Source organism: Pelodiscus sinensis, chromosome 7 (assembly GCF_049634645.1).
Source record: "Pelodiscus sinensis isolate JC-2024 chromosome 7, ASM4963464v1, whole genome shotgun sequence".
NCBI classification, from domain to species: Eukaryota; Metazoa; Chordata; order Testudines; family Trionychidae; genus Pelodiscus; species Pelodiscus sinensis.
This window is the reverse complement of record NC_134717.1, coordinates 15868517-15895933: the sequence shown is the minus strand read 5'-3', so window position 1 is coordinate 15895933 and position 27417 is coordinate 15868517. Positions and strand designations below refer to the sequence as shown.

The 27417-nt window shown below is 39.7% G+C and overlaps 1 protein-coding gene across 11 annotated transcripts in view; it reads left to right on the top strand.

Annotated features, from left to right (window-relative positions):
- The window catches only part of NCKAP5 (NCK associated protein 5), a 652533-nt gene extending 625392 nt beyond the window's left edge, over window positions 1-27141 (top strand). For all 11 annotated transcript variants that reach the window (XM_075933271.1, XM_075933270.1, XM_025178765.2 and 8 more), the window contains one exon: window positions 25535-27141. In XM_075933271.1, coding sequence (XP_075789386.1) covers window positions 25535-25816 — 282 coding nt within the window. In that variant the 3' untranslated portion in view covers window positions 25817-27141. The remainder of the gene's footprint in view (window positions 1-25534) is intronic.
- Window positions 27142-27417: the final 276 nt, after the last annotated feature.

The window sequence follows — 27417 nt, the reverse complement described above, 5'->3', positions numbered from 1 at the left end:
TGGTGGAAATGTTATTAGTAATAAAAGAAACAGATAAAAAAATAAATTGAATACAATAAACACTGAGTTGACTCAATCATGATAAGGGGAGAAGGGGCAGACAGATATTCAAAAGAGTTCTTTGTTTTGTGAGTCTGGAAAATATTTTGTCTTGAGGAGCTTCTGATAGCAGAGTTAAATGAGATGAATAATAGTACAGCATTTTTGTGAATTGTTTTTCCATCTGAAATTTGCCTCCACCTATAACAGTGATATACTTTGCATAAAAACAGCTAAATATCATGAAGGGAGGGGCAGGAAATCACCAATCTTTTAATATCAGTGTTATATTCTCAACATGATGCATGTGGAATAAGTTACGTAGCTCACATTAATAGGGAGCTATGTGCTGCATACAAAATGTACTGCCAAGCCATTTCTTTCTTTAGCCCTGTAGCCTGCTTCTTTCTTTTCATTTTCATATGAAGATAGGAAGAAATGCTCAATCGCCCTTTTTATTTTTTTAGAGGATGGAAAGTTCTTGCTAATATCTTTTTTAAATTACATATTAAAATCTTTTTGAAGTCTGTTTTTTATCTTAATGGGTATGTCTAGACTGCGGATGGGTTTTGAGATACTGGAGGTATCCCGAAAAAACTCTGTCGTGTCCAGGAAATATGTTTACTCTTCTGCTTTTTTTTTTTTTTTTTTTTGAGGAAGAGCAGATGCGCTCTTTTGGAAGCCCTTTCTTCCTCGTTTTACGAGGAAGAAAGGATCTTCCAAAAGAGTGCTTTTTTCCGAAATTTGGTCCAGTATAAAGGGGCCAAATTTCTGAAAAGCCTCTTCCAAAAAAAAAAAGCGGAAAAAGGTACGCAAAATACCTGTAGTCTGCTCCAGTCCAGCAATGTACTAAGTCTGCTGTGTTTCATTTCCCCAAAGTTTCAACTTTTCATTTAAATAAAAGTCATCTGCTAGGTTTTATGCAACCTGACAGAAAAGACTGATTACATCTTTGGGGTAGAGGTAGAAGAAAATGCCATTATAAGTACATTGATTTAATTAGGGAATTGGAAATTAAGATTTTTTGTGAACCCATCCTGTTAATTTTTGGTTGCCACAGGCCCCAAAATAAAATATTTTCTTCTAACAATTTTTTTAAGATCTTCGCTTTTGGATTTCAGTTCTCCTCATGCAGCATTCATGAAAAGCAATATTTGTATTGAGAATGATAAACCAACAGGAGACTCAGCAGACTTAATAGCAATGAGTGACAAAGATTATATGGGAAGTTTGTAAGCTACAGCTGAGTAATTCAAATGTTCAGAAGAGTGATGTAAACTTTAATGGCATGTATCTGAGTTCTCCCAGCCTGAACTGCCCTCCATTCGTCACTGAGAGGCAGCGTGACAGCTGATCACCCAGAACTGCCGCCTTCTGTAGATTACTTCATTCTTTGCTTGAGCATTAAGAGAGGTTGCTGAAACTTCTCAACACCATGAAATGCCTGTAGCCTCAAGGATTTTTTAACTACTCTAGTATTGTTCTTGGTAAACAAAAAAACAAGTAGTTATTTGGAGAATTATTTGAGTAATTGCTACACATTTAAAGTAATCCCTGTGATACCCTGTTAAATATGAACTCATCTTGTCTGTAAAATTGAATACACTATTAAGTGCACTATAAAACAAGGCCTCAAATGAATTTCAGTGGATGTTGAATAAAACACAAGTGGGTGGCATTGAGGAAATTAAATATGAATAAATTATATGGCAGCATATTTTAAAATTAAAATGTTAACCATGCATTAATAGTACATGACTTTTTATGGCAGGAGTGTTTAAACTTGACTGAGATACTATATCTGCAGCAAAGTTAGCAGGTGTGGTAGTGGAAGAGGAGGAAGAAACACATGCACAAGGCTACAAATGCAGGTGGTACATTTATTAGACAGCCTAACACTGATGAGTAGAACCAAATAAGCATAACATAGTTTGTTGATGCTCAGTTTTGCAAGACTTACTTTACGCTGCAAAACTTAAATGTAGTGTCCTGTTCCTGGATCTTGTCAGTAAAAATGTAGGCCATTTTTTTCAAGCTGGGTTCTTAATGTCAGGCACCCAAATTTCTGTTTAGATATTAAATGAATGGCTTGATTTTCAAAACTGCTGAAATCTTGCAGCTTTTAGTGATATCAGTGAGAGTAACACACATTCAGCTTCTTTGAGACTCAGGTCTTTTATTTCAATGCCTAAATATGGATTTAGGTACTTACCTTTAGGTGAATTAAAACTAAATTTTGCCCTCAAAATTCTTGTCCTGGAGTAGTCTGAGTGACATCACAGAAACCTCCAAAGGCATTTTTCTATGGATTCCACCAAAAAGAAGGCTAACTACTGTGTTTCTGCATGAGAACCTAGGAATCTACAGAAAAGGTTGTGTCATAATAAAATGCCTGCTAATTTGAAGCAAATTGTATTGCATTTTCCATAACCATTGTAGCATTGCAGCCAGCAAAAACCATATCTGTCAGTTAGTCTTTTTAATAAATTTCATATTTTTTTTTAATTTCCACTCTTTTTTTCATGATACTGAAAACTTGCCACACAAAACAGTAGCTCTGAAGACTCCAATGTTACTAATCCACTGTAGGTTTCACTTCCCTACTCCGGCACCCTGAAGGAGGGCGTTAGCCGGACCAAGGGAGGTCAGCCCCTCTGCCGACAGACTCCAGGCTTGTCACTGCAGTGCTGCCCCAGGCCACTGAGTCTAAACTGCCCCAACCCTGGGCTCTCTGGATCACCAGGATGTTGCCTGAGAGTCCCAGACCAGAGAGGTTCAACCTGTACTCCCATAAAAGCTAGGTACAAAAAAGGAATCTATGCTGATTTCAGTAGTACAATGAAACAGAAGGAATACTGAAGCAGAATACAAGTTAAAAAGCAACAATAACCATCTGAAATATCTGAGTAACTGGGAGGATAATGGTTTGTTCTAACTGTCTAATAAGGACCCATATAGTGCGCCAGAACTCTGTTTGCGATTACTTCTAGAATTTGTGGGAAGGGCTGGTGATGGTGGTAGAGTATGTTTAGGAAGAAACTTAAAATATGAGGGCATAACTTAGTCTTTTCTGTTGCTCCATAGTGAAAATTATGTTCCTTTCTCTGTGGGGCAGAGGGAGGGCAGCATTGGTTTTTTGGTGGAGCCATACAGCGCAGGCACCGTGGGTGCAGGCACCTTCAGTGACTCATACCTCAGCTCTGGGGGGATTTTGCACCGTTGTGCAAATTGTGTTGGGAGCAGATCCAAGTGTTTTCCGCAACTGTCTTTAGATTGGGACATCTTAGAAAAGGCTGGGAAGAATGCTATAGACTCAGTCAGGGCAACAGTAGTGATCCTGGAATGGCTTCCCAGCCTGTGGGTGAAAAGGGAAAGGAATCTGAGTTGTGAGCAAGATAGGAGGCCTTGGATCGTTTACTGCATCACCAATAGCATATATGTTATGGACCAGAATTTGGCCTGTTCTCCACAGACCTGAGTATACAGTGTGTATGTAGAAATGTCCAAACCTTTACTCAGGCAGACCTACAAGATTAAAATGTTGGAAATCTCCAAGTGATAGGTCAGAGTGTGGTTTACAGTTGTTGGTGACACCAGCATTTATTAACCTAAGTTAAATCAACATTTGTGAAGCAGTCAGGAGTGTAACAAAAAACATTTCAAACCTTACTTTGGAAGAATCTCAAACATTGGGAACTGGCCATGTTCTGTTCATTGCAGCAGATGGCATCCCATTTGGTGTTTATTGTTTTAGTTTTGTTTGCAGCTTAAAATTTTGTTTCTAGGGGAGTTGGGTAAATTCATCTGTTTATATCTCTAACCCACCAAGGGCCTGATCCAAAGTTCACTGAAGTCAATGGAAGCAGTGCCATTAGCATCAGTCGATTTTGAATCAGATTATAGGTCTGCTGTTCTGAGGTAGCATTTCAGTATCTCTTCTAGTGAGGAGTATAATCCAGTTCTTAATATCTGTATAGGGAATTTCCTAGTTTTAGGCAGAAAACATCTAATATTCTGTACCAATAGTTGAAGCACAGGACTGTGGAATCAAGAATTAGGATTTTACTCCAAATTCTGCTACTGACTTTGTAGGTGACACTGATCAAATTACTTACTTTCCCCATCAGCAAAACTAAGAATAAAAATAATACCTCCCTGGTGTATTTGCAGTTAATTCATGAATATTTATAGAGTACGAGGTACTCAAAAGAAAAGTTGCTGTAGCAGTGCTAAGTAAATAATAACAATAATAATATTTGTTAATTATTTAATTTTACAATAGCATATATAGAGCCCTATTACTTGAGTGGGGTGTCATGCCAGCTCTGGAAACCTTCTGCATTAATCACGTTACAGTGTCTGCACACTGGGGGAATTTTAATTAAGTCTTTATAGCCATCCGAGTTCTGTTTGCTTACGCTCCAAAATATATCAAATGTAGTTGTTTTGTTTTCCAGCAAAACTTTTCAAACTGTTAATTTCCTAATATAACTTAGTTGCTGATTTTTATTATTTCCCAGTGGATTTGTTGCTGTGCATCATCTGGGATAGTATGTGATCACTCTGAAAATTGATGAACATTAGCACATAGGCTAATGTGTGCATGCATTCCTGTTGTATTTTAGTCCTCCTAGTGGCCTTTTATAATAACAATGATGTAACCTTTATTTTAAATACAGGAAGATAAGGTATAAAACATATCTCAGAACGGCTTACAGAATGAATAATGCAGTAACATTTCTATAATGCTTAAGACAAGACAAAATATCTTAAAACATGTTTCACCTGCATGTTCACTCCAATGTCAGGCTACCCCGCCAATTATACATCACTAAATACACACACTATGAGCTGCTTCATTCTGTCACTGGGGAAAACCCACAAAGAGGGCAAGAAACTACACAAGGTTCTCCTCAGTTAGTTTTTTCCTACAGTCTTTCCCTTGAGGAGATGGAGTTTACCCCAAGACAGGTAGAAAACAAGACCCCAGAAATTAGGGACCACCCTTGTACTTTTACCGTGCCTAACCTCCTTTCCGCAGATTTCCCCTTTGTTCCCTTGTTAAACTGACTCCTGTTTACCAAGCAGGGGACAGGGGAGGGTGAAGGGTGTTTCCATAGTCTAGGTGAGATTAGCACAAATGCTGACCAAGGCTAAGACTATCAGGACAGGCAGAGAAGGAAGACAGTGTGACTGGTGCAGCCATCTTTCTCTCCCCATCCTAAGGCTGCTCTCTTCACATAGGAATCTGCAGCTTTACCTAATGCCCCCTGTGTTCGGTCCAGGGAAGGTGATGCTGGAGAGGTAGCATTCTCTTCATCTGTGTCAATCCTTAAAGGCTGATTGAGCTTAGGTGTGTGGGCTGAGACTAAAGCTCATATTTTAAACAGGATGAAGGTACCAATTTCTATACCAAACTGCGTATCAGTGGCTTAACTGGGGAAGGAGGAGAGTCTGTCACGTACAGCATCTCACAGCTATTTTAGCTAAGGTAGCTTTATAGCTTTGTAACCTGCCGTCCTCCTCTTGGTGCCAACATACTCTGCTTATTCCTACTGTGAAGGGTATCATCTGCCATTTGGTTTTGTGTGTGACATGACTCACCTTTTTCCTGCATGTCTCTTCTTGTCTCTGTCATTTCCCTGTGGAGTAAGCCAGATGAGTCACATCCCAGGATTCTATCCCTAAGATATCTAGCAAATATTAGCTCGGTCTGTGAGCTATATTTGTAGCCACCCAGATGAAATTTAGGCCACAGACTCCATGACTTAGTCTAATATTACCTTGTTACTACCCTGAGCAATGCCACCACAAATTATATTTTTCTACTGGACTGCTTTGTGCAGGATGTCCGGAAACACATCACTTCTGTGTGATGCATAAAATACACCTGAGCATCCAGAGAAGTGCTCGGTACTAGGGATGTCGATGTGTAGTCGACTATATGATTAACTGATAAGCCTAGGCTTATCAGATAATCTTGTTGATTACTTGCGCCACCACCCCCTTGCTGCCTCTTTATCAGGGGCAGCAAGGGGGAAAGCAGGAGCCAGTGCTAGGGGGAGCTAACTTAAAAGCCAGTTCCCCCCAGCACTGGTTCTGTGGTGCCACTTGCCCCTCCCTCCCCTCCCCACCCCACCCCACCTCCTGTGCTGCTGCCTTGGCAGCAGCATTGCAGGGAGCGAGGGAGGCTGCTGCAAAGCAGCTTCTGTTCGCGGTAGGCCCGAGTTCGCCATAGACAAAGGCTGCTCCACCTCCCACAGAGCCTGGATTCACTGTAGACAGAGACTTGTCCCTGGCAGCAGCCCCTGTCTGTGGTGGGCCCTACTAGGTACTTTAAAAATTACGTGAAAAGACGTGGTTCTTGACCCAAGCATTTTACATTCCTCTTCGTGTGCATGCTCATCTCGATTCCATTCCAGGTATGCGTATGTCCACCCACATGGCCATCAGAGATTTTTGCTTTTGTGGTATCTGGAGGGCCAGCAGTAGTGTCCCCTACCATGCCACACTCGTGCCCTCTCAGTTCATTCTTACCAACTGTGATGGTCAGTGAAAGCTCCTCTCTTGCTTGTCAAGAGCTAGTGGTTTCTTCCATTGGATGTCGTATCTTTGGCTCCCCATTCTATGACTGATGCCATTCACCCTGTCACTGATCTGCATCTAGATGTCCCTCCCAGTCGCTGGCACCATGGGAGCAGTCCCCCTCATATTACCAGTCTCTACAGGCTTTTCCTCCAATGCCAATCCCCCAGCACTGGGATAGCTTTCCCCAGGGTAGCCTGGCCAGTGTTATCTGATAGCCACAGCCAGCAGGCAGACCCAGGCATCGACTGCTCCTCCCTTATCACTGAAAGGTGTTTCCTTTGGTGCAGAGGCCCAGGTCAGCCCATTGCCGCAGGAGTGGACACCGGAAAGTGCGCTGACTTCCACGGCACCACAATGGCAGCAAACTCAGTCACCAACACAGTGGCTGTATCGAGAGCATGAGGTGTGCCAGTGATCACAGTGCCCCCTTCATTGTGGACATCAGTGGCTGCATCAGAACACAGATTGACAGCTCAACTGGCACCAGAACTAGGACCAGAAGCTCATTCTGTGATTGGGTGGAGCATCTTAGTGGCTGCCAAACCCTCAGCACCTCTGCCAGCAGCAAGGGCCTCCTCCTCTCCCTCAGATAAGTCTGTTGTCGGCTTTCCCAGACTAGCCCACTAGATGACATCAAAGAACACCAAGCCCTTCTCAATCAGGTTGCTGAGAATTTGGGGCTGGAAGTGCAGGAAATGGCCAAGCAGAGGGGCATCCTCATCAATGTTCTTTTTGACTCCATGCCTGCCCGGGTTCGCTCTCTGTACATGATAGAGTTCTCAAGATTGCTAAGGCTCTGAGCCAACTTTTCCGGGGGAGGGGGCGTTTCTCAATAACTTTCTCATCATCTAGACTACATCCCTCTGTCGGCAGAGGGATGTAAATGAAGCACTTTGAAAGTGCAAATGAAGCTGGGATTTAAATATCCCATGCTTCATTTGCATAATGACGTAATGGCGCTCTTTCAAAAAAGCGCTATTTTAAAATTGAAACCACAGTCTAGACGCGGTTCTTTCAGAAACGGGGCACTTTTTTGAAAGATCCTGTAAGCCTGAGTTTGGGGCTGGAAGTGCAGGAAATGGCCCTGATTTCGAAAGAACCGTGTCTAGACTGCGGTTTCAATTTCAAAATAGCGCTATTTTGAAAGAGCGCCATTACGTGATTATGCAAATGAAGCACGGAATATTTAAATCCCGGCTTCATTTGCACTTTCAAAGTGCTTCATTTACATCCCTCTGCCAACAGAAGGATGTAGTCTAGACGTAGCCTTTGAGCCTGGAGTACTGGCACCATTTTTCTTACGAAAAAAGCACTGACGACAGGAACCTTCAAGGAGAAGGTACACTGGGATTAGCCATTGCCACCCTTCCTTTTTTTGATTACCAGATCAGCTCGGACTCCCTAAGAGCCCTGGAATCCAAAATTGATAATTTTGAGGAGGAGCCCAAGAACAAAACCCCAGTCAACCTATTGGATCCTCCCTGCCCTTTCCTCAACTGCCTTTCCCCCTACCACTTGGTCTGGTCCCAGGTTACCTCAGATTTCTGGGTCCTAGATACAGTAACTTTGGACTATTCCCTATAGTTTATGAGTGCCCTTCCTTCCCATCCCACTGCTTAACCTGGTCTTCAGGGATCCCCCTCAGGAGCAACTCCTGGTTAAGGAAGTCAGCAAACTCCTACAGTTGGGAGCCATGGAAGCAGTTGCGTGGGGCATAGCAGGAAGAGGATGCTACTTCAGATACTTCCTAACACTGAAGGCTGTGGGGGCCTCAGACCTTTCCTGAACCTGTGTGGCCTCAGCAAGTCTCTCAGGAAGTAGAATTTCTGCATGGTTTCCCTGACATCCATTACCCCTCTCTGGATCCAGGGACTGTTCCCAACTTAAAGGACACTTATTTTCATGCCTCCACATTCCCAAAGCACAGGCAGTTTTTCCATTTTGCAGTGGCAGGTTGCCACTTTCCGTTCACAGTGTGACTCTTTGGCCACTCCTCAGCCCCCAAAGTGTTCACAAAGTGCATGGCGCTGGTGGTGACTTACCTCAGATGTTGCAGGGGGGTGGAGGAGGCGTCCAAATCTTCCTCAATGACTGGTTTATCAAAGGCAGCTCTCAAGGCAGTTGTGGAAAAGCCTTGATCTGATATGCACCACCTGCAACAATATGGGCCCATTAATAAATACAGAAAAATCCACATTAGCGCTGGTCCAGCATATAGAATGTATCGGAGCATTTCTTGATTCCATGGATGCCAGGGCCTTCCTTCCATAAGCATGCGTTCAAGTCATGATGGATCTCATTCTCATGTGAAAAGTCATCCGATCACCACGGCCCATGCTTGCCTGCAACGGATGGGCCACATGGCAGTTTGCACATATGTGGCTTTATTTACAGGATGAAGGGCTGCTTGGCGTAAGCCCAAGGGATTTCATCTTGGATCATAGCATGTATCCATCATTGCTACGAGCTGGCAAAAGAACCCCACCAGCAATTGTGTTGGCTCATTCCACAAGAGTGCAGGCATCTTTGGAAGCCTTTTTGGCTCAGGTAACCCCTGACCAATCCAAGAGATCTGTCAGGTTGCCACCTGGTTGTCTGTCCATACATTTTTGTTGCATTATGCGCTGACCCAGCAGGCACAAGACAACACTGGTTTTGGCAGAGCTGAGCAGCAAACTGCGCAATGGTGAACTCCAAGCCCATCGCCACTGATGCTGCTTGTGAGTCACCAAGGATGGAGTTGACATGAGCAAGCACTTGAAGAAGAATTTATTTCCTACTGTTCGTAACAGTTGTTCTTTAGATGTATTGCTCATGTCGATTCCAGTATACACTTGCCTGCCCCTCTGTCAGAGCTGTCAGCAAGAAGGGACTGAGAGGGCATAGATATGGACACCTGATAAACTGTGGCAACAGTGTAACACACTAGGGGTTACTACAGACGGCCCTATGAATACCCCTAAAGCAGAAATCTCCAATGGCCGTGCATGTAGGCATGCATGTGTAGCCCATACACCTTCTGGTTGTTGTTTACTGTCCCAGCTAATGGCAGAGAGTGAGAGAATGAGAATGAGCTTGCTGTACTAGCTACTAGCCAACTGGCTTTTAGCTCATGCAGTAGAGGCTCATGCACTAAGTTACAGAGATCCCAGGTTCGATTCCCCTTGTCAGCATTACACACATATCTATTGGAACTATAGTTACAAAAGTTTGGTGACTATTTTTTTAAAAATATTAGTGATGATATTGTGAGTGAGAGTAGGTCGTGGGAGCCAGAATGGGTAAGAAACCACAAAGGTTATAGTAACATGGTTATAATGTATTCACACTTGAACAGTTCCTCTAATCAATTGTAAAACTTTGTGTTAACTATTTAAATCAAATTACCTGTTCTAGAGGATCTGAAAGAAATGGTTGATTAGGAGAGACTGGAATGAGTAGAAGGGTCATGACTTAATGGACCAGGTTTGGAAAGGGTTTTTGTTGCATGAGAAAAGACATGAAGATGAGTTTGAGGAAAGGAAATCAAGGGGGCACCGGGACAGGTATTACTGATGTTCCATTGATTTCAGCAGCATAGCAGTGGGACAAGACACAGGAAAAACAGGGAGTCCAGAAAATGTTAAGGATGTAACAGAAACTCATTAAAGCAACAATGATTTATAAATAAGGCTGAAATGTGGCTCCTGCCAAGAACTCTCTTTGAGTGGTCTCTGATGTTCCACTGTGCCAAGGAAAACATATCATATTGGTTTCCCATCCACCTTTTTTGGAGCATTTCCTCTCTGCCAATTTGTGATTGGTGGGTTGGTGTCTCCCTCTCTCATAGCTTCTCGTACCAGTCCATACAGTAGTGGCAATCCGTTGCTCTCTCTCTTTCTCTCTCTTTCATGCCCTCTCAAAAATAAACCCATTATTTGTCCCCCTCCTCTTATTTTTTTCTTTTTTTAAATGTTGATTTCAAAGGATTTTTTTCTTTCCCATTTTCCATTCTCCTCACCTAATTGATCCATATGCTCTTTGCTCCATTCTTCAAAAGTTGCATGACTTTCACATTCTGCTTCTGGTGGGAGGTGTTCGAAATGGGGCTGGACCACATCTTTTGCAGATGAGTTCTCTGGTGTGAGTGCAAAGACAAACTTTGGGCAGGTGAGCTACTTCTGAGCCAGTACCAATATAAACTTAAGCTGCTTCACTGGCTGGCTACGGGGTTAATGTGGGTGTAGGGTGGGGAGATAGAATCATAGAATACTAGGACTGGAAGGGACTTCGAGAGGACATCGAGTCCAGTCCCCTGCCACCATGGCAGGACCAAATACTGTCTAGACCATCCCTGATAGACATTTATCTAACCTACTCCTAAATATCTCCAGAAATGGGGATTCCACAACCTCCCTGGGTAATTTATTCCAGTGTTTAACCACCCTGACAGTTAGGAACTTTTTCCTAATGTCCAACCTAAACCTCCCTTGCTGCAGTTTAAGCCCATTGCTGCTTGTTCTATCCTCAGAGGCCAAGGTGAACAAGTTTTCTCCCTCCTCCTTATGACACCCTTTTAGCTACCTGAAAACGGCTATCATGTCCCCCCTCAGTCTTCTCTTTTCTAAAGTAAACAAGCCCAGTTCTTTCAGCCTTCCTTCATAGGTCATGTTCTCTAGACCTTTAATCATTCTTGTTGCTCTTCTCTGGACCCTCTCCAATTTCTCCACATCTTTCTTGAAATGTGGTGCCCAGAACTGGACACAATACTCCAACTGAGGCCTAACCAGTGCAGAGTAGAGCAGAAGAATAACTTCTCGTGTCTTGCTCACAACACACCTGTTAATGCATCCCAGAATCATGTTTGCTTTTTTTGCTACAGCATCACACTGCTGACTCATATTCAGCTTGTGGTCCACTTTAACCCCTAGATCCCTTTCTGCCGTACTCCCTCCTAGACAGTCGCTTCCCTTTCTGTATGTGTGAAACTGATTGTTTCTTCCTAAGTGGAGTACTTTGCATTTGTCTTTATTAAACTTCATCCTGTTTACCTTAGACCATTTCTCCAATTTGTCTAGATCATTTTGAATTATGACCAGAGCAGTCGCAACCCCTCCCAGCTTGGTATCATCTGCAAACTTAATAAGCTTACTTTCTATGCCAATATCTAAACCGTTGATGAAGATATTGAACAGAGCCGGTCCCAAAACAGACCCCTGAGGAACCCCACTTATTATACCTTTCCAACAGGATTGTGAACCATTAATAACTACTCTCTGAGTACGGTTATCCAGCCAGTTATTCACCCACCTTATAGTAACCCCATCTAAGTTGTATTTACCTAGTTTATTGATAAGAATATCATGCGAGACCATATCAAATGCCTTACTAAAGTCTAGGTATACCACATCCACCACTTCTCCCGACTCCACAAGATGATTTACAAGGAGCTCCCCACAGCATGTTTACAGTGCTTAGAGTGGGTTCAGTTGCCTATTCCTTCCCAGACTTGTCTGGCACCACTAATAGAACCAAGCCCAAAATGAAAAACACACACTTATGACAAAATTCAGCCTTAATCATTAATTTCTTGGCATTTAAATTAGAAATTTTCTTTGCTTGTTTTTCATCAGTGCTGTAATTCTTAATGTAAATTTGGTGAGTGACTTAATAATACATTGTTTTACTTAACTAGTTGATTATTGCCTGAGAAGAATCTTTTTTAATAGGAGATTTGTGAGATTTTTGTTTGCTTCCAGTGAAATAACAACTTATTTTATTATTCAAACCAGACTTACTTCATGCTGTTTTCAATAAGATATTTAATAAATATGTAAATTTTAAAATTAATTTACTGCATACATTTGTCAGAGTGACTTTTGAACTGACAAAAGTTTGATGGATTGTAAAATTATCCCCCTAAAAATCATCAGACATAGTAAACAGAATTTATCAACCTCTGGTAATTTTACAGCTTTTTCTTCATCTTATCTTCTGTTAGGATCTCACTTAAAATTGATTATAATACAGAGTATTTCTAGAGCCATAATTCATTCATAGATTAATTAGATTTTAGGTTAATATCCCATCATAGTATGGGACATGAGCCAGCAGAGTGTTTTCCAGTTTTTACAGAGCTGCAGTAGAGAAACCTTGATTATTGTTCCCATGTGGCCTAAACCACCAAAACTAATCACTAATCAAATTCAAACCAAATAAGATGGAACATCCTTCATAGCATTTATTTTCTAGCTGGTTTACTCTGAGTACTTTATTGATACAACCAGGTAGACTGAAATGTACTTTAAACATTGCAAGAGTCATTTCTCCCCTTACTTAAATCTTGGGGTGTTTTTCAGCCTTGACTGTTCTCATTTTTGTATGTGCACTGTTCTGGTCTTTGTGTGTGTCCCTCTGTAGCTTCTGCCACCCCTTCCCACAAATTTTCTAGGTTCCAGAACAAGTAAATTGGTTGCAGGAGTTTTAAAACTGTGAATGTGAAATATACTTATGTCCAGGGTTCGACTACTGATGGATTAAGTATAGGTTTCAATATGGGCAGAGATTCCTGTTTTTGTTTGATTTCAATGAGTTCTCACAAATGCTATGATCTTAATACAAGCTGAAGTGGCAAGAAGAACCACTAAGCCAACATCCCTTTTTAAGTCTCAAGTCTCTCCCTGACCCACTGTGGATGCAAGAGAACAATTGCATTTCCTTTGCACAGAGAGGACATGTTACAAAGAGAATGCATACAGTAGGAAGAGAGTTACACTTCCATGGAAGTTTCGAGAGCCCAGAGTTGCCAATTGGGAGACTGGCCAATGGAATTCCAAGTAATCAGATTCTCCAGATAAAACACTTCACCTGGACATAGTAATTTTAAGAGCTAAAGTGAAAGGGAACTGAGGAGATTCTTGCTCCTAAGAACAACCCTCACAAAAAGCCTGTTAATTTCTGCTTTGTAGTGCTTAGTGGCAAATCCTGCTTCCAAAAGTGCAGGTGTGAACTGCCTGCTGTCAGAGAAACCTGTGTAGTTCTGCTGCCCAAAGGAGGTGGGATTTGGTGGGGGAGTGGAGGAGGGAACACAGGATATGCTCATATTCACCAGTTCACCCATTTTCAAACACTATCTTGTGTACTGCTGCACAGGAAGCCTCTGCAGTAAGAGCCTCTACATCATATAGGTGGTATGCATATGCCTGGTCCATAGTGGCCATTCCAGCAATTTAAATGGAGAATCTCCTGGGAATCATCTTTATAGCCCTGTGAGTAGGCCTGCCAGTGCGTGGAGGCAAAGGGTCCTCTTTCCCCAGGGCCCAGCAATTCTAAAGAGCCCAGGGCTCCAGCTGCTGCCACAGTAGCAGAGGTAGCCAGAGCCCAAGACCCTTTAGAATTGCTACTGTAGTGCCAGGTGGCATGCTCCAGAGCCAGTACACTGCACAGTCCAGGTGGCACTGAAAGCTGGCTGACCCAGCTCCACCGTTGCTGCCCAAGGCCCTACCCCTTCTAGGAGCGTGGAGCTGGCTCCCCACACACATGTTGCCCAGGGGGCTGACAGTCCTGTCAGCCCTCTTGCCTGTGAAGAAAGATGCTGTCTTTCTTCCCTTTGCAAATCTCCTGCCATACAGTCAAGCTCCTTGTGCTGGGCACTGTGTTAGGATTGTCTCCCTCAGTGTATAAGGACTGGCTACTTTTCATAGCAAGTAGAAGAGGACTGTTTCTGTCCCATCTCTTCATGGTGCTGACTGCTCCTGATGCTGCTACTTGAAAACTGTTATTTCTACCTCTGCAGCTTCTGTCTCTTTCCTGTTGGGTCAGGTGGTACACCCTGGATGTTCACAGGCTAACATGAAGAGAATCTAGTTCAGATGCCCAAATGGGAGGGTTACTAGAGCAGAAAATCATTACCTAGCACCAGTTACTCTTCACTACTGTGTCTTAAAGGAGGCATTGTGCAGTGGAATCCTGTTTTCCATCAGTACAGTGGGTTACTCACACTGAGACAGTAAAGGACTCAGACATAAGTGGAGAGTGAGGGGAGAAATTTCTTTGTAATTACCAAAATAAATAGAAAGCCAAAGGTGGAACATGAAGACAGATAAGTGTGTGACTAATGCTTATGAAAAAGAATTTGAGAACAGTTCAGCCTTGTGGAAAGTTCACCGCTTTTATGGTGAGAGTTACTAAAGATTATATTTCATATGTGCGGATCATGCGTCCATTGGACTCCATGGGAGTTTGCCATTGGCCTCTATGTGGCCAAGCCCTCTAAGAGACACATTGTGAATTATCTTGTCAAAATAACTTGTTTGAACTAGCTCTTAGAGTTTCGTTCCTTATTCAGTTCTAGCCAGGATACTGGTTTTAAAAAGAAATGTTTTTAACAAATAGTAAATTTGAATTAAATAACTAGGCTATCCCCGTTTTATCCCTTCCCTGTTTAAGCTACCAAACAGGCTTTCATGCACCTCCACAGAACAGAAATCTGAATATTTAAATACCATACATTGAATAAAAAACTGATTAAGAAGCTAACAGGTAAAAGCATGTAATTTATGTATTCTTTTACTAACGGGATATTCAGTGGGTTATCATTGGCTACATACAGCTAAAAAATTCTGTTTAGAAGCAATCTTGAACTTTTAGATGGTTTTGTAGAGTAAGATAGCTCTAAGCAACTTAGTTTGGCTTTTCAGTCTGAAAATATTTTATTGTACGTTTTCCATTTACTAGAAAATCAGAATAATTTTATTAGTTCTCTCCATGAGTAATTGTACATTGATTTCTGAAATACAAAGTTTATCCTGTGTGGCTTGTATTAATTTTCACTCTTTCTGATGCTAAAATCTAAAGTTTCAGTCTCCTTTCCCAACATAAATATTTGTTCCTTAATTTTGGTAATGACTCTGTGATTGAGGTTGATAATGTCACTATTATCTACTGAATTTCCTCCAGGAGAAGCAGAATTGGTGATTCCAGATCTGTTGACAGTTTGTGGCCTTACTTACTCGCTGGAGAAAGCAGCAGTGTTTAGGTTTTTTAATGTCTCTGGTCACAGTGGTCTGCACACCTGTTTGTTCTTATGTTGTTACTGACATCATTTTCTACTAAATTCCACTCAAATTATTCTCTCCTCTTCCACCGTCAACCACACTTTGCTTGTGTACTGTTTATGCATCCAGTTGCCATCATGGAATTTGAAAGGACCTTGAGAGATCATCTACTCCAGTCCCCTGAATTCATGGTAGAACCAAGTACTACCAACACCAGTGGTGGGCAATCTCTGGCATCCCATGTCTGCACCTTCCACCATGCACCTCTCATGTACTGGGGGACTGGAAGCCTGCAATTCCTACTCCTCTGCCTCCCCCCTCTCTTCCAGCCCTTTTGGAGCACCATGAATCTCTTCATTCTTGTTCTGTTCCTGCCCTTCCCCCACCCTCCCAGAGCTTGAAAACCACGAATCAGCTGTAGTGAGGGAGGGGTGCAGACGGGGGAGCACTTGTGGAACCCCAGTGTGCTGCAAGTTGCCTACCACTGTATTTCAATCATGTGGCCCACTGAGATGAAGGAGGGTCACTCACATGACCCACTCACTAGCCTTGGTTGCCCGTCTGCACCATTCCTAACAAATGTTTTTGTAACTTGCCCTTTAAAATCTTCAGTAACGGAGATTCCACAACTGCCCTAGGCAATTTATTCTAGACTTTAACCGCCCCGACAGTTAGGACATTTTTCCTAATGTCCAACCTAAACCATCCTTGCCGAAATTTAAACCCATTGCTTCTTGTCCTACCCTCAGAGGTCAAGGAGAACAATATGCTCCCTGGTCCTTGTCACCATCGTTTATGTACTTGAGAACTGTTATGTCCCCTGTCAATCTTCATGCTGTGCTAAGAAATACAGATATCTTTGTAATACTTTGGCACATGCAGTTTCTTACCAGATCAGAAATGTTTCAGAATCTGAAAATCTTGGGTTCTAAAAATAGGCAAAAGAGGAGGCAACAAAGGGGTGGGATATATCAAATGCAGTTTATATACAAACAGTCTGCTATCTCACAGAGGCTTGTCGTGAGAAAGAAAGCATCTAGACTACAACCAGTACTTTTGAAAAAGCAAGCGCTTTTTTGAAAGAGAGCACCCAGGCAGTCTGGATGATCTCTTTTGAAAAAGCAGTTTGCATTACATAGCGCCTTTTTTTTTTAAAAAAAAGGCGTTATTCCTCACAAAATGAGGTTTTCCGCGGTTGAAAAAACTGCTGCGTTCTTTCAATTTACTTTTGAAAGAACGTGGTAGCAGTCTAGAAGGAGGGGAAGTTTTTTCGAAAAAAGGCCACTTTAGTCTAGACACACCCAGAAGGGTTATAATCTTGCTTGTTAAACTGTGAAGGTAATATTGTTGGTATACAATATCTGCTGTTATAATGCTTACATTCCTAGGGGCAACATGATACTGGGCACAGTATTCATTTTGAGTAACTGAATCTACTTAATCATGCCTTAAAAACAGATAGACATCTAGCCCTATTAGGAAAATTGTATTTTAGACACATATGGTTCTATTCCCTATTCATTAGGCAGTATCTTTTACCTTCCACGTTATACAAGAATTCAAACCACCATAATACCCCACACAACTCCACAGCAAGTTATTCATCAATAGCCATTTTGTCCAGGTCTGCAGGTGTGAGCCATGCAGAGCTCATGCTAATGAGCTTTATTTTCCCTAAGGTAATTTATTTACAGTGTAGAAGGACCAAAATTATTCTCCTTGTCACAAAAATGTAAATATTTATGTAGAACATTACTCTTCTATACATAGATATGGCATGCAAGTTTCTGGCTCTGTTAACAGTATCATTAAGCTGCACATAATACCATATGTAGAATACTTTAACCTAAGTGTATATTGTTTTCTCATAAAATGATGAACAGATCAATAATTTCACAAATACTCCATATCAATGCAATTTTTTCTTGAGGCAGGAAATAGAGGGCTTCTTATTATTTAGCTTGAAAGTCTGATAGGGTTCCTTTGAGAAGGTCATTGTCTGCTACAGCAAAATAATCATGGGATTTCTGTTCAAGCAGGAAAAAGAAAAATGATTCATTATTTCAAAAATTATTTTACTGTCAGTCTAGAAAATAGATGAAAGCTTCTGACAATATATAAGGGAGAACAAGGCTTAACTTATTATTTAAGGTTACGCTTTAAAGAGAAAAAAGTTCAAACATTACATTTTTAGCTCTGCTGTAATATAACAGAGGTCATGCAGTTACAACTTTCACCTTTGTAGTTTCCTGAATGTGATTGTACCACTATTTTCACTGTAGAGTTTTACCTGTCCACCTAATGTTCTCATCCATTTGGCTAAATGAGATCTGGAGACTGTTCACTTTCTATTGAGAAACGACCGATGCATTCTGTCCCTTTCTGTCTGGCTAATGGAAAACTACTGTACCTCAGCTCAAAGTGAAAGTGAACCTTTTCCTTCCAAACTTTGCCATGCAACACAAAATGGTCCTGAACTTGGTCTCACTTATAATGGTGTTGCAGTAGTGTAATTCCATTGATGTCAGAGGAGTTACTCCTGATTTACACAGGTGTACCTTTGATCAGAATCTGGCCCTCTGTCCTCAAAACACCTTTTTTATTAGAGGAAACTGTGTATATAGTAAAGGTGTCCTACTAACAATGCAATAGAGTAGTTTGTAACAAATAAAGTGGTGCATCTGTGTCTTTTACTGCGTAATCCTATTGTATAATAAATGCAAAACAGTTGTTATAACAACTACAGGACATCAAGATTGATAAAACTCTGAATTTTAAATGATAAACAGCACAGACTATGAGATCAATATGACCTTGGTTACAAACAGGCAGACTAACTTATGGAATTAAAAAAATGTAAAAAGCTAGAAAATTGTTTTGCCTTGTGGTATAGTTTTAAATAATAATATAAAAAAATCAAAAGCAAGCATACTTGATATCTCCTATTAGGGGTTAGATCTGAAATGAAAGACCTTGAGTTATACAATTAAGTATTGATTTTGTTGATCTATATTTAATTCTCATAGCAATTTAGTTGTTTTTACACAGGAGTGTTTTGCAGATATATGTTGCTTGGAGCAATACTCCTTTTGCTTTTGTGCTAATCTAAAAACTAAATTGCTCAGTGCATGCAAGGTAAAAGTAAGGTTTGTTTTATTCTAGTGTGTAACTGATTCTGAGTCCCTTAAACTACAGTTTAACTAAACTTAGACCTATTCGGTATTTTCATTAGTAATTTGGGTGCTCCTACAAGCCCAGTCTGGCTGGAAGGCACTGCCTCAGTACCACAGTGGTAGCAACCACAGGAGGTGGTAGAAGTGGACATGAATTATTTTCAGCAGCCATAGCTCTTCCTTCACTTTCCCTATTTCTGTTTGCTAGCCCTAGTCCAAGGAGTGCATTTGTGGCTTGTCCCTAAGCAATTGGGACATAGGGAAAAGAGGCTCCTTGCACCACTGGCCCCTCATCATCTGGCCCGATGACTTTTTTAATTAGAATGTGCATTATGAATTCTTTGTGTAGTAAAGTAGGAATATTCAATATATATGTCCAATATTTAAATGTGCATGCAAGTTAACTTTGTTTTCTTTATTTTTTGCTCTAAGGTACATTACTTTTGAGTTTAGCTCATCTAAACTACAGAACATAGGGTGTAGCCAAAATGAAAAAGTATTCTGATTCATGACCACAGTTTATCTCCGTGTAGATTCATAGACTTTAAGGTCAGAAGGGCCCATCATGATCATCTGACTTCCTGGACATCACTATCCACAGAACCTAAGCAACCCACTCCTGTAATAAACCCCTAACTTCCGGCTGAGCTACTGACATCCTCAAATCATGATTTAAAGGCTTCAAATTACAGAGTATCCACCCTTTACACTAGTAAACCTTCAAATGGTCCACGCTGCAGAGGAACAATGTACATTGCAATCAATGTAAATTGATTTCTAATTAATTTCTGTAGTATCTGGACTTAGATTCTCTCTTCTTCCTCTTCCTGCAACTGTGTACCACTATCAGGTAGTGTCTGGCTGAGGATTCCTGTGGACCAGGGGAGCTGTTGTAAAGTGGAAAAGCCAGCTCCAGTGTGTATGTTCCAGTTGCCCATACACACACTGATAGAGTGTGCTGCGATGGAGCACAGCATACCTACATAACACCAGTTCACAATTGTAATATTGTCCCACTGAGCTCCTAGCCAGTTGGCATTAACTGGAAGGCTGTGTCTAGACTGGCCAGTTTTTCCGGAACATCAGCCACTTTTCCGGAAAAACTTGCCAGCTGTCTACACTGACCGCTTGAATTTCCGCAAAAGCACTGACTTCCTACTGTAAGAAATCAGTGCTTCTTGCGGAAATACTATTCTGCTCCCATTCAGGAAAAAGTCCCTTTTGCGCAAAGCTTTTGCGCAAAAGGGCCAGTGTAGACAGCTCAGATTTGTTTTCCACAAAAAAGCCCCGATCGCAAAAATGGCGATCGGGGCTTTTTTGTGGAAAAGCGCGCCTAGATTGGCACAGATGCTTTTCCGCAAAAAGTGCTTTTGCGGAAGAGCGTCCGTGCCAATCTAGACGTTCTGTTCTGAAAATGCTTTTAACGGAAAAGTTTTCCGTTAAAAGCATTTCTGGAAAATCATGCCAATCTAGACGCAGCCGAAGAGTCTGGAGTTGATCGAACTTAAAACAATAGGCCATGGATGCTGCAAAGGTACCATAAGAATCAAGAAGGCTGAAAGTGCTCCCTGACAGCGCCTTCTGTACTGACTCGGTACACAGTCTGTGCCTGTATCTCTTGTATTTTCATCTGGGTGAATTTAATGTTTGTGAAAAGGCACTGGCTAGGCTGACCACCTTGGAGGATAAACCTGTGTGTTTACCCCAGAACAAGTACAGTGTGGTCAGCAGAAGTTCTCCCCACTGAACCTGCCTTGGCCCTGGGCCCTCAACTGGGAGCTATGTTTTGAGTAAGAATGTAGTTCAGTTTCCATTTCCATTCCTTTGCTCATATTGACATATTGGTGAAAGGAATGCTTGTTCACTATTTTCACATAGTTGTTTAGATATGTTTCTGATAGTAATAACACTTAGTCATTATACCTGAACTATATTTGATTTGAACTGAGCTGTATGAAGCCTGTGTATACCATTACAATATACTGAAAGGCTATGTATATCATTACCAAATCCCTGAGCCATCCAGTTTCTCTGAATATTTTATCTCTCTGCTATCCCACTGAAGGACCCTTATCAGCCTCAGAAGATACTGATTCACTCTAGAACTAACATCAAAAGTGCATTAGTAAATTAATGACTGAAACATGAGCAAAGCTAACCTCTTTGGGCCAAAGTCTTCTTTGTTACATATGTGCTACTCCATTGAAGTCAGGAATAGATCAAAATGCATGTAGCTGAGAACAGAATTTGATGAGTTATGTCTATTATTTACCAACATATCCTAATAATATTTTTAGTGATGTCCTTTTGTTTCACATATCAGCTTTTGTAAGCTGCCATGAAAACTGAGAAATATAATGTATTCTATATCCAAATAACCTACTGCTATACACCTTCCATAACTACTGGGTGGGTTATTAAAGGACAAAAGGATTCTTTCTTGATAATAAAATACTGCATTTTGGCCTTTAAAAAGTGGATATTTTTCATTATTCTGAGACAGACACAGTAGAGGTCCTCCCAAAAATTATTGTGCTTAAATTTTTTCTGGGTGGAGGAGATTTGGATGTAATTAAATTTATTTCCAGAAATATCATATTGTAACATTTTGCCCAACAGTATTAAGAATTACATGATTTCTTATTCTGAGGTCAACATAATATATTAATATGATAGGCAAGCACAATTCTCCTGCAAATTAAACTGTAGGGCTACTTCTAAACTACATCCCTTTTTCAGAAAAGGGATGTAAATTAGACGCATCACAATTACTAATGAAGCGGGAATTAAAATCTCCCGTGCTTCATTAGCATAAAAATAGCTGCCGCTTTTTTTCGGCACGGAGCTTTGTCAGAGAAAAGTGCCAGTCTAGACGCTGATCTTTCGAAAAATAAAGACTTTTCCGAAAGATCCCTTATGCCTCTTGAAAGAAGGGATAAGGAATCTTTCAGAAAAGGCTTTATTTTTCAAAAGATCAGCGTCTAGGCTGTTGCTTTTCTCCGACAAAGCTCCGTGCTGAAAAAAAGCGGCAGCCACTTTTATGTTAATGAAGCGCGGGAAATTTAAATCCTCGCTTCATTAGCAATTGCGATACATCTAATTTACATCCCTTTTCCGAAAAAGGGATGTAGTCTAGACATAGTCTAGTGAGGGTATTCATCATAAAGAATTTGTCTAATACATTAATGTATGATTCTTTTTTAATTGTTCCTACGCCATTCCCATACTCCCCAATTTACATTTCCTTTATATACTTGCTGTTATATAAAGATTGCATTGGGAGACTGATGATATCTGGGGGTTTTCCTTAAAGCTCCAGTTCCTGGAGAACTGTTATTACATGAAAATCTCCACTTTTACTTTAAAGCAAAGTGTCTAGCCCTAGAATGAGGCTTATAAACATGAACCCTAATGGCACAATACCTAATGACAAATAAAAAGAATACAAAATGTAGTGTTTAAAAAAAACCCTCCAGATTTTTAAGACAGTCTTATGATTTTGATTCTCACTCAAGATTGACAACTTGGAGTTGGCAATACTGAACACTGTTCAAAAGAGAAATCTAGAAAGAGAAGACATGTATTATACAAAATGAAAACAGTGCATCAGCTGAAAAGGAAAGGTTAAAAAAAAACCTTTACATATCACCCCAATGCTATCAGTAAATCACACATCTTTGCTCATTCAGGATTGCAATAGTGAATTAGAAAAAAATACCCAGACCATCTTCTGAAACCATTGACCTTGGTATTAATTTATATATATATATATATATATATATATATATATATATATATATATATAATCATATGTCATAAAATATCTTTAACTTGTTCACGAAAACAAATGCTTTTATCTCATTTTCAATAATAAACACTAAGTGAGGGAATGACAACTTCCCAGTCCTTATGATCACATGTGTTCCAATTGTCAGGAACACATAAAACACCTTTCCTTCCTTTCTAATTCCCTTTGTATAATAGTAGGTACTATATCTACATAAAACGTGTGTGTATCGAATTTAAAACTATAAAGCCATTACAGTATTTACTTGGCATTTCAATTTCACTTGGTTCAGTGAATTAGTTAAAATTTGGTGTGGCTACCTTTCTTCCCCATAATTTCTTTAGTATAGTTTATTTGTTGTGACCCCTTCCTAATATTAAATACCTAATGTTAAATGGTGTGATTATACTGATGTACTATTTTGCATTGTATATTGCATGAGGTTATAAGCTATTGAGGTTCAGCATATGCTACTCAGCTAACTGGATATCCATCTCTGTGACTTACACAATCTTTCAGACTATCCAGAGCTTTTGCTGTTATTTTAACAGTGTATAACACACACTTATTCGAAATAGCTCTATGCAGAGAATCCATGCATACACTGTAGCTCTTGCCACCAAATAAAAGGTGACATCCCCCATTAAAACCCATGAGAGTTTTTCCATTTACCTAAAAGATCCAGAATTTCACACAAAGCCTCATGTTTATCTCTCCATGTCTACATCCAAACATCCCCATTTAATTTATCTAAAGCAAAGCTGAATGTTGGGGAAAAGGAAAAGCCATGTGATTCAAATTTAGAAATCAATAGCTAATGTAATATTTCAGATGTAGATAGGTTGGAGGACAAGAGGCACTGTGTAATTGTTTTAAAGATGACATGCATAAGGATCATTTCATTCAGTCTACATGCAGTGTTCTATATCATTAATACTGTACAGCATTGTGTAAGGGAAAACTGAAATTACAGGGAAATTTAAGACAGTAACTTCCAAATTTTGATTTTGACTGGAAAACTGTGGGTTACATCCCTCCTCTTTTAGGGTATGTCTACACTACAGGACAATGTTGAATTAAGATTCGCATCTTCAGCTATGTGAATTGCATAGCTGAAGTCGAAGTAGCTTAACTCAACTTTTTGGTGCTGCCCACGCTGCAGGAAGTTGAAAGGAGAACACTCTCCCTTCAATTTCCCTTATTCCCATAATAATTTCCCTTATTCCCTACATCCCAAGCAGGATGACCAATATTGACCAGAGTGCCCCTTTCAGTTTGAACTAGACCCACTAATTCGACCCCTGGCAGATTGACAGTGGCAGCTTCTATTGTTCTCTGTTATGTAGACATACCCTTGGGAACAGTGGTAAGGACCACAGTTTTGTGTCTCATCCCAAAAATGGTACTTGCAGTAATACCAGTCCCATTTGAAATACGCATGGGATGCACTCACAATTGGACCAAAGAGAAGAGACCCACATGCTATGTCACCAACATTACTTCTAGCTTCATTTAAAGTTTTCCAAAAGGGCTCATCCAAATTCTAACATGGGTAGCAATATTAAGTCTGTAAGAGCTGACAAGTTCACAGTCTATGCTGGGATGGTTTCATTCTCCTCCTCCCCCTGCATTTTTTTAGATATTGAGTAGTTTAAAAAAAAAGAGCATCTTCCTATATCTGTTCTGTCTTCCCATTGCCCAAGATCTCTAAGGCTAAATAAATGCAACAGGAAGAAAGCATGCTGTATTTTAAACCTTAATCTTTTCCACAGACCCTGATGACTAGTTAAAATTGTGTGTTTAATCACCCAGGATCTCCTACTTCTGGTCGAGCTGTACTCTTGGGTGAGCCTGAACTATCCATCTAAACCAAGCAACAGTGTTTGTTCTTGGATTGCCAATAGTATATTGATCTAGTCATTGCTGCTTAATACTAATACTGAAATGAAGAATGACTGTAACTGAGATAGCACACCTCATTTAACAATGGGTATTTAAAAACCTTAGCACCCTTAGTCTCCAAGAAGCCCTTCAAATGTGGAATGTTATTTTTTATATTATCTGTAATATGAGATAAAAAAGACTGTATGTGAAAGACAGGTCATTTTTATTGAACTTTTCCCTAAACCACTGATAAACTAGTTTGAAAAGATATTTGAAAAGAGCTGTAGCCAACAAAGTGATGCAATTACACTTGTATAATACTACTGTGATTTTTTTAATATAATGTGCTAATACATTGTTCAGTGTTTCATTTGGTATAGTTTCAACAGAATTACACCACTTCCCAAAGTAGATCTAGCCAATATCTGATTGATTCTGGTCAGTGGGGATTGGATCAGTTCAGTGTAATTTCCTCTCTTGTTGCTTTCATTTCTATTAGGGAGGCTTTTGGTTCATGGAAATCAATAGCCTTACAGATGCAAAATGTGAAGTTGGCTTTTTTTTTAGTAAGTTTCATTTCTGTCTGAATTATAAAGAAATATATTTCCCCCCTCCAAATATGTGCCCTGCATGTTAGTTATTTGGCACACTCCAAATTCAACTCATAAACAAATAGTAATTTACATTTTCTCTCTTCACAATTTATTTTTTTAAGAGTAAATGAATATGAAGAGTCCAAAGATATTTTCCACATGCAGATTCCAGAATCTGCCACTTAAAATGTAAATGGCACTTAACTGTTTTGCAAATTGAGTCCTATTTGTCTCAGCAGAATCATTAAAGCTATGATTTAGCCCAAAATGGACTTTATTATTCCATTTAATTATACTGGAGGATTTAGCCTACAAGCCTGTAACAATCCATTCTATAACACTGTGAACGTTGGACAAACAATAATTGACTGTGTACGTACTATAGCTTTATTTTTGTGAGAAATATGATTCTAATACTTTCCTTACTGATTACAGAAATTGAAACAAGCTGAAAAAACAAGGGAAGATTCTGAGAATAGATTATCTACAATTTCCTTGGAGTCTCTCAATACATTTAACAGCAATAATGTCATTTTATTAGAAAAAGAGAAGAATTGTCTGAACAAGGTTGAAGGACAAAGGGAAGAAAATGGAAAGAATGAAGAAGCTTCTTTAAATAGCTCTGATAAGCATGGAGTAGACAATTTAGAATCCTTGAGTGATTCTTTATATGATAGCTTCTCATCCTGTGCCAGTCAAGGCTCTAATGATGTATAAAGACACTTTCTAGTGGGCTGTGAATGGAGCACTTATGGAACTGAGGGAAAAAAGGAACAACTGTTGAAAAACTTCATCCTAAATTGTTCAATTCACAGCGGGGTATTTCCTGACTTATTTTCATGACACAGCAATAAGAAAAGACAAGACTGTGATGCGTGAGACTGAAAATTGAACAGAAAAGCTGTTATACAAAATGTCTTAATTTTGCACTTTTATGAGTATTTGTAAAGAAGTTGTAAAAAATTTTTGAAAAAAATATATTTGTAGAAGAAAGCAATAAATATTAAATGGTGCCATGCTCCTGAAATGACAGAATACTAACTTTTAAAAGTTGATGTTAATATTAACAAGCAAAGTTAGTGGATATTTTAAAGAAAGATTTATAATTGTTCTAGTCTTAAAACTGTATGTAGAAACACTGCTTTAACATAAACCTGGGACTGCCAAATTGTCTGTAATAAACCTTCTTGGACCACATTTTAAAAACGTACATTTTGTAATTTTTTTTATTTTAGTGCAATTTCAGATATGTTTCTCTAGGGATATGTGCATTTTAGTTGGTGTAATTCCTTATGTATCTGTTGATACTTCAAGAGGGTTTTGATGGTATGAGAATGGTTGGAATCAAATGCCCAGATCCCACTATACTTCTGCATCTGAGCAGCCCCACTGAGTTCATAAAGTTACTCATGTGCATAAGTGTTTGGAACATCAGGGTCAAAGTGATTTGTCATTTGATTTTGCCTGAGTAAAGGACTGCAGGATCTTGCCTTTATTGCCAACTGCAGTATCTACTTTTATATCTTACATACATCTCCTCCCTCTGTAACCATTTAATATAAATTTCTAAAGGTGGTATGTTGATTTTTCCAGCTCAAACGAACTTGGTTTTAACTCCATCTTGGAATCCTGGAAAACTGAAACAAAATTTGTATTTGTGATATAAACTTTTTTTAAAAAGAAAAAATGTTTTGGTGCTAACATCTGTTAATTCAACATATCTTTTTCTCCCTTATAAAGACTTTATATGTAAGGGGAAGTATATTTCAGAGGTTATGTGTATTTTTTCTAGTTGTGAAGTATTTATAACTGCTTTTGTACAGCAATTTATCTGTTAACTAGGTATATTTGGAAAATTTCTAGACTCTACTGTTATTTAGCAAATATCTGTTAATCTTTATGATATTGTATGATCAGTGTTATTTTGTTAATACTTTGTGCAATTTGTTACATTTAATTTTATATTTTAAGTAACGATGTCAGATTTAAACTTGCATTGTCTTTTTGGAACTTATTTCTAAATAAAGTTCATATCACATTTATAGGAACATGTATATTTTCCCAGGGACAAGCAGTCCATATTAGGGTTAATTTGTTTAATCACATGGGTTTGTGAATTAATTGTCCAAGAAAATATCATTGCAAGTAAGTCCTAATAAGCCAGGGGAAGCAAATGAAATAAACACATTTGAATAAAAGAACACACTGATACCATATGCATGCAAAACATCGTGCGAGCCATTTCCTTTCTCCAATCAACTAGCCCTCAGTGCTCCAGAAATAATAAATGTGCAGATGGAATTCAATCATTCAAATGA